Source organism: Marmota marmota, unplaced genomic scaffold, assembly GCF_001458135.2.
Source record: "Marmota marmota marmota unplaced genomic scaffold, marMar, whole genome shotgun sequence".
Lineage (NCBI taxonomy): Eukaryota > Metazoa > Chordata > Mammalia > Rodentia > Sciuridae > Marmota > Marmota marmota.
In genome coordinates, this window is record NW_026000026.1 from 53,926,561 (window position 1) to 53,941,197 (window position 14,637).

Below are 14,637 nucleotides of genomic sequence, written 5' to 3' on the forward strand. Positions count from 1 at the left end.
TTACTTTAAAAACCTCACTGAGCATGGTGGCATATGCCTGCCACCGACTATTGCCAGCTACTCAGGAGGCTAAGGCAGGAGGATCCCAAGTTCAACACCAGCCTCAACAATTTAGCAGGACCCTATCTCAAAATTTAAAAATTAAAAATTTTTATAAAAACCCAGAACTTATGACTAGAAATAAGATTTTTTAATATCCTTGTGAACTAGAATTTTTAACTAAGTTTTCTAAATATTGAACACCTTTTCCTGATTCACTAAAAAAATAACAAAACTTTTTTGTTAACCCAGAGCCATAAAGTCAGTTCCCACGTGTCAATGGTAGCCAGTACAGGAAGCTATAAATCATAAAGATTCAGACCTTGAACTGTACCAACATCTGTGAAGAACAGGAAGTATTTACTCTTCACTTAAAAACCTGATCGTGTGGAACAGCATACTATACTACAGGGATACAGCCACATCAATGTTTATTGCAGCACAATTCACAATAGCTAAACTGTGGAACCAACCTATATGCCCGTCAGTAGATGAATGGATAGGGAAACTTTGGTATATATACAAAATTGAACATTACTCAGCATTTAAAGAGAATAAAATCATGGCATTTGCAGGTAAATGGATGAAGGTGGAGAATATAATGCTAAGTGAAGTTAGCCAATCCCCAAAAAACAAATGCCAAATATTTTCTCTGATATAAGGAGGCTGATTCATAGTGGGGTTGGGAGGGGAAGCATGTGAAGATGAGATGAAATCTAGATAAAACAGAGGGGCAAGGGGTGGGTAAAAAAGGAAGGGAGGGGCAAGAGGTGGGTAAAAAAGATGGTGGAATGAGATGGACATCATTTCCCTAAGTAGATGTATGAAGACACGAATGGTGTGAATATACTTTGTATACAACCAGAAATATGAAAAAAATGTGCTCTATATGTGTAATATGAATTATAATGCAATCTGCTGTCATATATAACAAATTTAAAAAAAAAAAAAAGATCCTCTCTCCAAGTATAATCACATGAGAGGTTAAGGTTTCAATATAAAAATGTGAGTGGGGGACACAATTCAAACCATCGCTAAGAGAGAATCAGAGAAAGCAACTATAAAGCGCTTTCATGGATTTTTCCTGTGCAGAAATGGAACAAATTGAGTTTGCTGGAAAGCAATATAGGATCAAGAAAAAAATTGCTTGATTCAAGGTGAGTAGGAGAAATAAAAGTATGCTTATATGTTGATGACAATGATTCAGTAAGAGGGAATATGGGAAATTGCTGGGGTGATGTCCTTGATAGATGAAGGGCACAGGAGCACATATGGTTCTGCCAAAGCAGGAGACAGAATGAAAGGACACAGGTACACAGAGTCCTGTCCATGCAGTGGGAGCTGGGCAGGGCTCTTGGAAATTCTCTTCTGATTATCTGTTTCCTTAATGGAATAAAAAGTGGAACTTACCAACTGGGAGAGGAAATGATGGTAGTTTGAGGTCAGAGGAAAAGGTATGGGAGTCATCTAGGATAGCAGGAGAGTGATGGACTAGGGACATGTAATATAATTAATTACCAGGGAGCATTAAGGACACACTTAAAGCTTGTGGTCATGAATTTCAAGACAAGTAAACAGGTTGCATGCTTTCGCCAAGCCATGGGTTGCCACACAAATGCAGGCAGAAGTAGAAAAATGAATTTAACCAAGTTTTGACTTAGCCAAGGGGCATAAGGAAGTATGAAAGGCACTGGTGTCTGTATTATTGTACCATGCAATGCAGCCCTTTCTGTCTTGAGTTAGAATCAGTTGGGGGTTCACCTTCTGTCTTCCAGAGATTAAACTTCTTCACCAGAGGACTTTAATTTTTATTTTTCATCCTTACATTTTCCAGTGACCCTAGCACAATCAATGACTTAAAATAGGAAATGTTCAGAATCCTTCCTAAACAAATGATTCCAGGAATCCCAGAGAATTATCCTGATGCTGAGCCACTTGGAAGAGGCTCCCAGGGTGAGCAGTGATAGATACGGGCAAAATCCATTTATACAGAGAGAGGCTGGGGGCCTTCATGAAATGGTCCATGGAAACTGGCCCCCTGGATCCTTCCATAGGCTGCCTCCAACCCTTTATGGCCAAAGTAAAAATTCATTTAACAGATATCCAGACCCCACCAAAAAAAAAAAAAAAAACTGTGCACAGAAAATGCAATAAAATGGACATAGTTAGCCCTAAGAGAACATGAGCTAACATTCACTACATAATTACTATGCTCTATGCAGTGTTTTAAGAGCCTTAGAAATCGAATTAATTTTCATCATAATCTTATATTGATACAGAATTATTCATATTATACTATTATCATCATCCCATTTTAGAGATAGAAAGTAGAATTATGTATAATTTACCAAAATTACCCACTGGTAAGCAACAGAGAGAAGAGATGAACTCAGGTTGTCTGGTGCCAGATATGTTCCCAACCACCATTCTAGAGGATTCATATCATTTTCCTAGAATCTAAAAAAGTTATTCACTTAACTTGAGGGGAATCAAAATATGCTCTGCCTCAAATCCACTGGCTAAAATCACAACCCTCATCTTTCCTTTGGGTTCAATCATAGCCCTACTTTAGAATGGAAGTCGAAAGACCCACACCTTAGTAGATTTCAGTATGACACCTCCCAGGCAGACACAAGGCCAAGGGTCAGAAGATTTGGGACTAATCAATCAATTTCACCATTTACTTATGTGAGTCATTTTAGCTCTCTAAACCTTTTTGTATTTTTATCTATAAATTGGAATAGTTATGCCTGTACTGCCTGCCTTATTAAGATGGACCAGGAGGAGTACCTCCTACAATATTATGTGCTAAACACATCAGAGATTGATAGAACACCAAAGCAGGTAAAATCAAAACACAAGAGAAAAGCTACCTAAGGCACACACAGGTCCAATGAGGTCTTTCCAGGACAGGTGACCTTAGGAGTGCTGAGACATCATCAGACTGTGGACAAGGGAAAAGGGACAAAGGAGAAAAAGGAAGTCCAAGAACCTGCCAATAACCATGAGCTGCTCTGTCCCAGGCCTGGGTGAGGCTAGTTTAGCTGAGCACACAGCACTCGGCAGATACCCAGGGTCAGGGCTTCCACTGGCCCATGTACACTCCTTGTGTGAGCTAAGAATTGGTGCCCCTTTCTCAAGACTCTACTTCTACCTATCAGAAAATTGTCCTGATATACTTACTTTGCTAAATTAAGATATTTTACTGGCATAGACCTGAAAAACTGTTGTAACAAAATGAAAGACTACGTTGGTACTGTTTTGGTCAGCTTTTTTGCTGCTGTGCCTGAAAGATCTGACCAGAACAATTTTAGGGAAGGAAAAGTTTATTTGAGGGCTCATGGTTTCAGAGGTCTCATTCCATAGACAGCTGGTTACATTCTTAAGGGCTTGAGGTGAAAGAGTGTAGTGGAGGTGGAAGAGTGTAGTGGAGGGAAGTGGCTCATATGATGATCCAGGAGGCAGAGAGAGAGGGAGAGACTCTACTCACCAGATACCAAATATATGCACCAAAGGCACGCACCCCAATGACCCACCTCCTCCAGACATACCCTAACTGCCTTTAGTTACCACTAAGTTAATGCCATCAGAGGATTGATCCACTGATTTGGTTAAGACTCTCATAACCCAATCATTTCTACTCTGAATCTTCTTGCATTATCTCACATGTGAGTTTTGCAGGACGCATCACATCCAACCCATAACAGACACCATGTGAATGGCACCCCCTCGGGTTGTGTAGTGCACAACAACACACAGCAGCTCTGCCTTGGATGAACCTCAATGCTGACCATCCTCCTCTATATCTGTATTTAAAATATCAGAGTGTGGTCATTTTAAGTTTTTAAAATTTGAATATTTTGGTTTCAGTCCCTTAAAATATACTATTATTAACCCGAAATTAGGAAGAATCTTTGAAGATCATAGACTTCCATACACATTTGGGGTAGGTAGGAAGTCAGTGGTGCATTTATATATTGTGTATTATTCAGTTAAGAACTGAGTAGTCATGGTGTTTGGAACAAACCAGTCAGACTCTCCATTTCAGTGGGACCCATTTCTTTAGCCAAATGCCACAGATTCAAAGTTGAATTTAAGGAGGGAAAGAATCTCAGAAAGTTGTTAAGCAAGGTCAAATCCAGTTTTTGTTTTTCTTCACATAGATGTTGTATGTATCTATTTCTTGAATAATAGCCACCTTGTGAAATAATCTCTAATAACATTTACATTTTAGAGGATTCCTGTCCTAGCACTTATCTCCCAACCACCTATGAGTTCAATATTAGCTCATTTTACAGAGGAAAAGGCTGAGACTTGAGGAGGTAATGCAATTTTGCCTAAAGTAAATAGCCAGTAGGTTGAGGAGTCAGGGTTCTAACCCACTTTCTCGGAATCTATAGCCACCTGCTCTCAGTTACTGAGAGCAATAACTATGAGTAGGGGGATAGTCACAGATTGTAATCCATAAACTACTGTATTTCTAAGTTTTAAGGAATGAGACTAGCACTAGAAGATAAGCAAATGGAGCCAAAGTCATGGGTGATATTTACTTGTGGATCAAATCTGTCACACAGCATCCTGAACATCTCACATCCTTGGACCAAGGCAAAGTCAGCACAACAATTTGGACAGTAACTTAGACAATAGCATCATTGTTAAGAGCCAAGTAGTATTAGCAGAATATGCAAAATCTAATTTTGAAACTCAGAAAAACATCTTGGAGCTAAAACAATCCCTTCTTTTTTGGCCAACTAAGTAAATACAATTTCCTCTACACAAAGTTTGATATATTCATTTATTAAAGCCCTGACCTATACCACCCATTGTTATTGCTATAATATTTGTGTCCTAGAAGAGTTAGCTTCTTCAACCAGTACTTGGAGAAGGATTTGGGAATAATTGCCATTTAATTTCCTTCCTTTTTCTTCTTCTTTATTTGCAGTACTGGAGATTGAATCCCAGGCCTAACACATCCAAGCAAGCACTCTACCATTGACCCTTTTTAGTATTTTATTTTAAAACAGTCCAATTTAGTTGCTCAGGCTGGCCTGGAACTTGAGATCCTCCTGAGTAGCTGGGATTATAGGCATACACAACCAAGCCTGGTCCTCATTCTTTAATTTGATAGAAAGTGTTCTCATCCAACTGTGAAGATGAAATCAGTGGAATGGTGTGAAATATCAGGTTAATAATGGCCATTTCTCACCCATAAGACAAAGAAGAAAAGTCCTGGTGATTTTTATGACAATAAGCATTAAGAAAAAAACTCATAAACTTCTAAATCCCAGGGATTTAACGATTTAAAGTCTGAGGAAGCCCCACTGACATCACAGATCCTTCTGCAGTCACAATGCTGCTGAGCCACACTTGGGAAGATGCACCAGAAACACGAAGACTTCAGTTAGCCTGCAATTGAGATTCCTTGGTATTTGGGCTTTCTAAGAAAGAAAAAAAAATCTCTTTCCTTTTAAAAGATTCAAATCAACAAAAAATAAAACTGAGAAATCAAGCCTCATGAGTTCAGGTATTTACCTCATGAACTACTCAAATTTCTCATTCTTCACTATCTTACTTCTTATTACATATAAACAAAGTAGTAAATCCCAAAGAAACCCCTCAGATAGCTTGGGCAAAGTAGGGTATGAAATTATTCTCTATGATTTTAGGACTGTTTGATCTCAACAAAGTTCCTAAATATCTCATGGAATTACCCGTGAGGATACACTCCACCTGCTGACTCTGGCTGTGATACCAGTATGGCGAAAACTGGGGTAGGGGTTGCGGGGGAAGGACAAGTGTAAAACAAATTTGAAGCCTTTCTTTCAACTTTTACATCTACAAAAACTACCTTAATTTAAAAAAAATAAATAAAACAAAAACATCAGTGCAAAAATTCACTCGTCATAGTTCCTGAGCTGATTCTGCATTCTGGTTGCCTAGATACAGAAGTAAACAAAAGTGCCTCCCCGACTGCAGAGGAACAGCCGGATGAACCTGATGGCCCCCTTCCTGGCTCAGCCAGTGACCAAGAAAAAAAAGCAAGTACTTTAGATATTCATATCAAAAAATATAATATTTTTCTCAGCTTCTTTAAAGCTCAAGGTTGCTTAGTGAGTTTTAAGACATCTTGGAAGAATGGTTTTCCTTTTCCATCTTCCCATATTGCTTGCTTATTCTGCCTTAAAATAGTGACTGATGACAGCATAGGCTGAAAAGTAGAAGGGTCTCTATACATGAATTGGACTGATTTCAACATATGGAATAATTTTTTTTATTTCATACTGATTTTTTTATGAAGGTTCAAAAGGAGCCAAGGTGAACTCCAGGTGCAGATTTTAACAGGAAAAAAGACAATAGCTAAAAAAAAAAAAAGTTTCTTTTATTAGTACTAGTCATATCTTCCACATTAATTAAAAAGGATCTTGTAAACAATCATTGTTTTTAGACTTTGGTAATTCTTGTAACACCTGCTCAGTGGATGTAGCCTTTTTATATGGAAAGAGCACCCAAAAGCCAGTACAACATCAAGTACTCATTCGGGGTCTCTATTGACCATTCCACAAACTGTGTGATTTTAGGTGATTTCTTAAACTCTCTGTTTACTCTTTTACAAAATGAGCTAGTTAGGCCTATCAGACAAAGTTGTAGGGTTTCAATGAGCCACTTAGGTAAAGTGTTTAGCCGGCAGGAAGAGCTCAGTTAATAACTAAAGTAGTTATTGTCATCATTTAAATCATCTTGAGCAGTTCTATTACTTCTGATTCTCAAGTTCTCCACCTATAAAAACAATCATCTTAATTATTTTCTATAATAACGAAGGATTTCAGTTACTTAAAATAATTATCCCTAATACAAAAATAGTGATACCCACTCTTACAGGTCTATTGGAAAAATGAAATTCCATTATATGCAAGAAAGGATTTTATAGTTCATAAAGTCATAAGAATTATAACATTTTAAAATATTCTTATGAAAAAAAATGAAAAGTGACACATTTAAAACAATCCCATAATAACCATCAAATTGTTTGACTCTGAGACAATTTTTATATAAAATCACATTCCAGCCTATAGGAAGGAGATGAATAAGAACAAATGCCTATGTTAAATTAACAAAGATGTAAAATTTTAAGTACTGCCTTAGGTACGTAAGATGCATTTTAAAAGAGGAAATAATTGTGCTACCATGGTGATTATTTTGCTGTAGGTAGTAGAATTATAAATAAGATTTTTAATGTAATTTTTAAATCTCTTATACTTTTCCAAATTTTCCTCCATCATGTTTAACTCTTTTAACTTTAAAGTGTGTGTGTACTGGGTGTATTTTTAAAAGGATGCTATTCATCTTCTTCCAAATGAGACTTAAAATTAATAAAATTAAATTAAAACACGTAGTCCAGGTATGGTGGTGCATACCTGTATCCCAGTGACTCAGGAGGCAGAGACAGGAGAATCACAAGTTCAAAGCCAGCCTCAGCAACTTAGCAAGGCCCAAGCAAATTAGCGAGACCTGTCTCAAAGTAAAAAGGGCTGGGAATGTGGCTCAGTGGTTAATGTGGCACCCTTGGATTCAATTCCTGGTACCAAAATTAATTAATTAACCTAAAACACACATGTATGAATACTCTCACACATACACACATACCTATTACAATTTAGAAAGAGAAGGAAAAATAACAGCTCAGGGACGTATTGTTCATCATACTTTTTCAATGCACAAATACTTACAGCGGCTACTGGGTACCAAACATGTAAGGCAAGGACCAATCAGTTGCTGAGGAAATAACAAAACCAGATTCTCACTGGCCTGGGGGAGCAGCAGAGAGATGGGAAGGAAAGAACTAGAATGAACTAGGCAAGGAACCCAGGGCCCAGTACAATTCCAGCAGGAAACAGGAGTAAAAGCGTGTGCCAGGGAAGACCATTCTGATCGCTAAGGATTTAGGATGGTTTCCAGAATGTGCACACGTGAGTGCCCAATGGTTAGTAGTGCCAAGCTAGGCTTAGGAGCATCCACACCCATTCCACAATGAGGGTCAAAGCACTATGTAGCAGCTCACCAACTCTGTCCCAAGCAGCCTGGAACCTCTTCTGGTTACCCACCACAAGTGGGCTGGGTCAGGAAAGCCTGCATATTATCAGGAGTCCTTTATTAGCTTCCTGGAAAATGGACTTTTCTAATTTTTAAGTTTTGTTTGTTGTTGTTTTGAAGAGGGAGATTTTCTATTAAGTTTTCCAGTCCTGAATCAATATGTGGTGGTTCCACAGACATTTGTTAAAGGACTGATTTTTGTTTGTGGGTCTTAACACATTCCTGCAATCATTAGGATATAAAGGAATATAAATCAAGAATAATATACCATGGGAATATGTTTTATTTAATTTTTTAAATGAGAAAGAATACCAATCACACTCTCCCTAGTAGATTCAGTTCAGTGATATTGACTTCAGTGACTTCCATTTTTTAAAAATGAACAATTAAAATGATAAACTTTTAAATTCACTGTTTTTTATTTTGATATTTCCACAATTAAGAATTTCCCTGTTTTTTTCCCGTTTAATTTAATTCATTCCAAATAATCCAACCACCATACTTAGTCCCTCTTTTCATGCTCCCCTTAACTTATAATCGCTTATATAACTATGAGTTTATAATTTAAACAACATAGAACCAAACATGAGAAAATGAAACTGTTTTGTTTTTAAACTTAAAAAATAAAAAAAATGGAGTTTAAAGCATTTTCAGCATGTGCAAAACAATGAGTATATTTAGTAACCTCTTTCCCATAGAAATGTTGCCAAATTATCAACCTTTGTATAAATATAACTTTCTAGAATTACCATTTATTAGGTTAGAGGTTGTCAGTTAAGTGTTCATACTAATAAATTATGTACATAGCTATGATTTGTGCTTTTTTTTCTCATTGACTACAATAATCTGATATCCAAGTTTCTTAGAACATAAATTTATTTGAAGAGACTAGTTTTCTAGCTTGTTTCAAAACTGAACTGATTCCCCTAGGAAATCAGCACATCCAGAATAATTCACTCTATGAGGACTTCTTTCATAACTCAGTCAATAATCCCTAGATATTTCATTTAGGAATTATCTAGGAATAATCTATGACTTTGACTTTTTCAAAAGTTTTTTTTTCTGTGATATGAAATCTATGAAATATTGCTCTTTAGTATCTCCTGGGAACTTGATTTTGATTATGGTCACTAGCAATACCTATGGGACATGGGCAAGATTAACTGGGATGATGGTCTACAAGCTATGTTTTGTTTGAAATCAAAACTTTTTTTAAGGATAAAATGGACTGTAACATAGCAGAGAATATATTTTAAATTCTTGACCTTTGTTTCAGGTAAAATTTTCTCCAGCTAAAATGTCAACCAAGAATTCTACAGATCTAGTTGAATATGTTGACAAGTAAGTCTATAAAATTACTCCTTTTATGTATTTACTACATTTAATGATTCAGTCAGAGATTAAAGTGCCTAAATAAGACCTTTAAGGTCATCTAAACTAGTTCTCTGCTTTCAGAAATTCTCAACCATCTAAGAAAGATGAATCTCTATCCTATTCCTTTTTGACCACAGAGCAAGCAGATTTTACTCTCTTCTCTTTAAATAACTTCCGTAGATCCCTATAAATTTATTTGTAAAATAATATAGCACAGGCTGTAAATTACATATGATAATTTCAGATATAGCTAACCATGAATCTCAAATTAGCCAAGTTGATCCATTAACATTTCATGACAAAAACTCAAGAAAATTTGAAATATTAAAGTGATCATCAGAAAAATTTTCTTTCTTCTATTTACAGTGGCACAGTTAGAGCTCATCCAGGGTGAGTATACAGAAGGGGAACAACTCTGGGCACATAAAATATGATGATGACATATATTAATACATCATATTATCCAGAAGTTCCTAGAATTCTAGTTGGTAAGGGTGGGATTTCAGAGGCAATGTGTATTTATTTGAATTGTCTTATATTTGGCATATCAAGGGAGCATAATTTGGTCTGATGTTCTCATTAATATTTTCAGTACATTTGAGACTTGGACTCTGCTCACTCACTAATTTGCTGTGTGACCTCAGTCAGTCCCATAATGTCTCTGGGTTTTTTTTAATATTTATTTTTTAGTTATAGGTGGACACAGTATCTTTATTTTATGCGGTGCTGAGGATCGAACCCAGTGCCTCATGCATGATAGGTGAACACTCTACCTCTGAGCCACAACCTCAGCCAGTCTCTGGGTTTTAATTGTTTTCATGTAAGGACAAAAGGGTTGGACTAGAGCTCCAGGGTCCACTATAGCTTTTATTAAAAAAAAAATCTGATTCTAAAACATATATAATAACCACAAAATAGGATCAAATAAATAAAATGAGTTGATGAAGAAACAATCTATATACTATACTTCCATTTTTAAAAATGACCAATTAAAATGATAAACTTCTAAATTCACTGATTTTTATTTTGATATTTCCACAATTAAGAATTTCCCTGTTCTTTTCCCTTTTAATTTAATTCATTCCAAATAATCCAACCACAATACTTAGTCCCTCTTTTCATGTTCCCCTTAACTTATAATTGCTTATGTAACCATGAGTTTATAATTTAAACAACATGGGACCAAACATGGAAAAATGATTTTTGTATTGTTGAAAAAATATTACACTTGATGAATGAATTTTTTGCTGCATTAAGGACAATGAATATGGTACATACAAAAATAATTATCAATGGACATATTAGCTCACCTTACCACCCAAGGAGAAAAAAGAGACTTGTTCCTACCTGATTTCATGTGACAAATGGAAATTAGAAATCGTTCTTCTCATCTATCAAATTCCAGTGTGAACCCAAGAGGCTTTGTTTAATGCACACTGGTGACCTACATTTCAAGGAATGAGAGAAAAAATTCCTGGAAAGATGGTAATGAATTTCAGAAAGCCAAGACTTTTTTTTTTTGATATCTTATTTTTCAGAGAAATTAAAATTAAGACAAAGAGGAGAAATAGTCTATAAGAACATGATGAGGATTATCTGGCCACAACATTAATTTCTACCTTGATCTTTCTTGTTTCCTTTTCTTGCTGTCTGAATCACATGTCTAGAACTTTCCCTTTACCACCTGAGATGGTCAGTTCTCCTCTGATCTCTACCCTATAATCTCAGACTAGACTGCAACTCCCTAAAGGCAGGGACTCTCTAACCTTGTGCCTGTTGATAACCCTATAGTAGCCCACCATGTTGCATGGATATCAATTCTTGATGAACAGCGATTGACAAATTTAACGGAGACTAAGGGTAGAACAATTGAATTATTGCGGCTCTGCTTAAAGTTGCAAGGTCAGGCAGCAGTGACCAAAACGAGGCAGATTAAAAAAAGACCGCTGATCAAGGCTTTATTGAGATTTCACTCCCAGGAGGAACCCTGGACTGACAGAGCGGGTAAGAAGAGGGTCTGAGGAGAAGCACGTGGCGGGAGGCTCTGGACAGGACTGGAATTTTTTTGGGCTTATGGCAGGAAGAGAGGGCTTGGGACAGGAAAAGGGGTTTTTAGAGTACCTTGTCCTACCGGGGTTGGTGGGGACGGGTGGCTGGCTAAGATTCAGGATTGGCCAGGAGATCCCACTGATTGACAGGAGTCAGTGCCTGATTAGTGTTTCTTTCGTGCTTGTGGGTTGCTTAATCACCTCAAACCGACCTAACATCAGTGGTAGACTTATAGGTAGCTGACTAACTGGAAGAGCAAATCCATGTCCTGGCATTTCAATCATCACTGCAGAGATTTTGAATGGACATATGTAATCCAGTGAACTAAGTGAAGAGCAAGTTTTAAATAACTGCACCCTACAAATCAGAGCATTCACTGGGCACAACAAATGTATTGAAATGCAAACAGAGAACTTAGACAAGTAAAAGTCATTATTGACTCATTAAACTGACAGAATGCATATTACATTTCTCTGAGGTTCAGTCTTAATAAATATATATGGATACATTCAAAGGCGATGCTCAGAACAAATAATAACAATCCCCAAAAGTAAAAATCCAACAACGAAAAGAGGTAATGCCCATCCTATGAAAAAGCTTGGACTGGAGATATGCACACTAGAGACAGGCAATATGGTTGTGTTTACAATGCCCTTCTCAGCCTCAGACAGCTGCAGCAACCTCACATATTATTAGTAGGTTAAATGTTAGGTCATATCAACAATCCACGGGACACAGGATGGCAAAATGCCACTGATAATACAATCATTGATACCGCCAGTTATCGGTGCTCCCTCAAATGTTGAAGTCTGAACATTAGAGAAGCACATGAGGCAAGCATATAAGCAGGGCAGGATGGTGCAGCCCGGGACTCCTTAATTAACAACTTCATAGGTCCTGTAGGGAGGGGCAACTCCTGGGACAGGTTACCTTAGCAACAGGTTGGAGCAGGGGGATGTTCTTGATAAGGGTGGAGGAAGTGTTCAGAAGGAATTAACATTTCAGTTCTTCAGGGGACAGTTCCAACTTGTGGGACTCACTCAAAATTGGCCTCCTTGATCCGACATGACTCGATTTACCTATCTATACTGACTGCTTGTCTAATTCTGGCTTCAACATTATATCAAAATCTATGAGTAATTCTGATTTCCACATTTGTTCATCAGTTCCACAACTGTTTACAATGAGCAGGCATCCACTGACCTTAGGACAGTGTATCCAGTGCCTATTTGAGCAGTAAAGCACCAAAGCCCTTTTTCTTGTTCTTTTTCTTCTGCTGGTGGAAAGAGCACTAATGGAAACCAGGACATCTCAGGTCTGCTCTTGAGTCGCCTCCCATCAGCTATGTGAACTTGGGAAAAAGAACATTTCTTCTCTGACAATCTGCTCTATGAAGTAGGGAGGGAGTTTCAAGTGATCAATGATGAGCACTTGCTCCTTCTCACCTCTGCCCTCAATTCTCATCAACATTCTTCTATGAGATAAAGTAATTATTTAAATTATAATTTAAAACATGTACTATTCTCCCAAGGGGTTTAATTTTGAACAGAAAACAAATTCTGCTCATAAATCTCCTGTTTTTCTTTAATTGACTGAGTTCCTTGCTGGGGGTGGAGAATCAGATACATTCTAAGGTTGCATCTAACCCTAAGATGCTCTGGTCTTCAAAAACTAATTACTGTCAAAAACAGTGCTAAATAGATGCTCATTAAACACCTACTATACTGTAGGTAGGCACTGTGGTAGGAATTTGGAGAGTCACCAGTGAACAAATTAAACAAAGATCTCTTCCCAGTGGAGCTCCCTTCTAGAAAGAGGCAACAGTATGTATTGCTGGGTAGCCAGGTCAACAATAGGCCTCATTGAGACACTGGCATTTGAGCCAAGACCAAGACAGGAAGGTTTGAGCCATGTGATCATCTTGAGAAAGAGTCAAGTTTTTAAGGCAGGTATAAAAAGGGAGCAAGGAGGACAGGAAAAAAAAAGGATGGAAGTATGAATTTGAACCACGTGTCTGGAATTTTATTTGGAAGTCTCTGGATAGAAAGAATCCTGAGACTCTGCTGCCTCCGAGGAAAGTTCTAAGTTTCCCTTACAAAAAACAACTTACAAATGGATTAATTTGTCCAGGCTTAGTAATCTCAGTACTTCTCTCAAGAGTACATTTTGAGAAGATGAGGGTCTGGTTGACAATCAAAGAATGATATTTAAAATTTGGATAGATAAAACTTTAAGTAAGTCAAAGGGTCAAAATGACGAATGACTAATAATTTCTCCTTGTAAGAAGAATGTGGCATTCAGAGTATAAAATTATTTGCTTTTAAGGTTTTCTCAGCACCACTTTTTATTATACGATGATGCACTGTTTTTGTTACTAAGTGATAAAGACAGATATTTCACTCTACAGTATTTAAGAAAGGAAGACAAAACGCTGCTGTCGAGCTCTCCATGCAGGTCCTGTCAGGATGGATGGTGCTGCTACCAGCCACGGCACAGTCTTTTATTCTCTTTTTCATCTTCTCACTGACCCCTTGACCCCAAGAGAATAAGACTAAGCTAGGTCTGGGCACAGCCCCAAGAATCCCAAATCTGTCATGGCAAAGGCTGCCCAGGTGACGTTCAGTGCCTCCAGCCCAGGAGGCTCTTCATGCCCATCACATCTAAGAGCTTCTGCTTTAATGAAAGACCCTGCTGAGGTCTAGCTGCAGCCAGTCTCAGTTCTCAAGAAGGAGCCCCTGTGACACCACCGCAGAGAGGAGATGTGAACCAAGCAGGAAAGGTGCCCAGAGTGAAAAATTACATGATGTTGAAGCAAGTTGAGTAGCAAGGAGAAGAATAAACACACTTCACCTCTCAGAGAAAAGAGCAAATATAACATAAAGAGCCACTAATTGTCCTCAGCAAAGCTGCTGTGATATAGGAGAAAGAGGAGACGCATGTCCCAATGTTTCCCAGCTGAGTTACTAATAACCCCAAGCCTCAGTTTCCTTCTAAGAAAAATTTTACTTACATTCACAGGATAGTTTTGGGAAATAAATAATGAAATAATATTTTTAAAAGTAATATGCTGGTTATAAGTACTAA

The 14,637-nt window shown here is 37.5% G+C and overlaps 1 protein-coding gene across 2 annotated transcripts in view; it reads left to right on the forward strand.

Moving 5' to 3' along the window:
• The first annotated feature begins 6,012 nt into the window (after positions 1-6,012).
• Positions 6,013-14,637, forward strand: part of Fam81b (family with sequence similarity 81 member B) — a 65,604-nt gene continuing 56,979 nt past the window's right edge. The window contains exons 1-3 of one of the 2 annotated variants that reach the window (XM_048811450.1): positions 6,013-6,081; positions 9,407-9,471; positions 9,871-9,894. In XM_048811450.1, coding sequence (XP_048667407.1) covers positions 6,028-6,081; positions 9,407-9,471; positions 9,871-9,894 — 143 coding nt within the window. In that variant the 5' untranslated portion in view covers positions 6,013-6,027. The remainder of the gene's footprint in view (positions 6,082-9,406; positions 9,472-9,870; positions 9,895-14,637) is intronic. The other variant, XM_048811451.1, reaches the window with a different exon arrangement.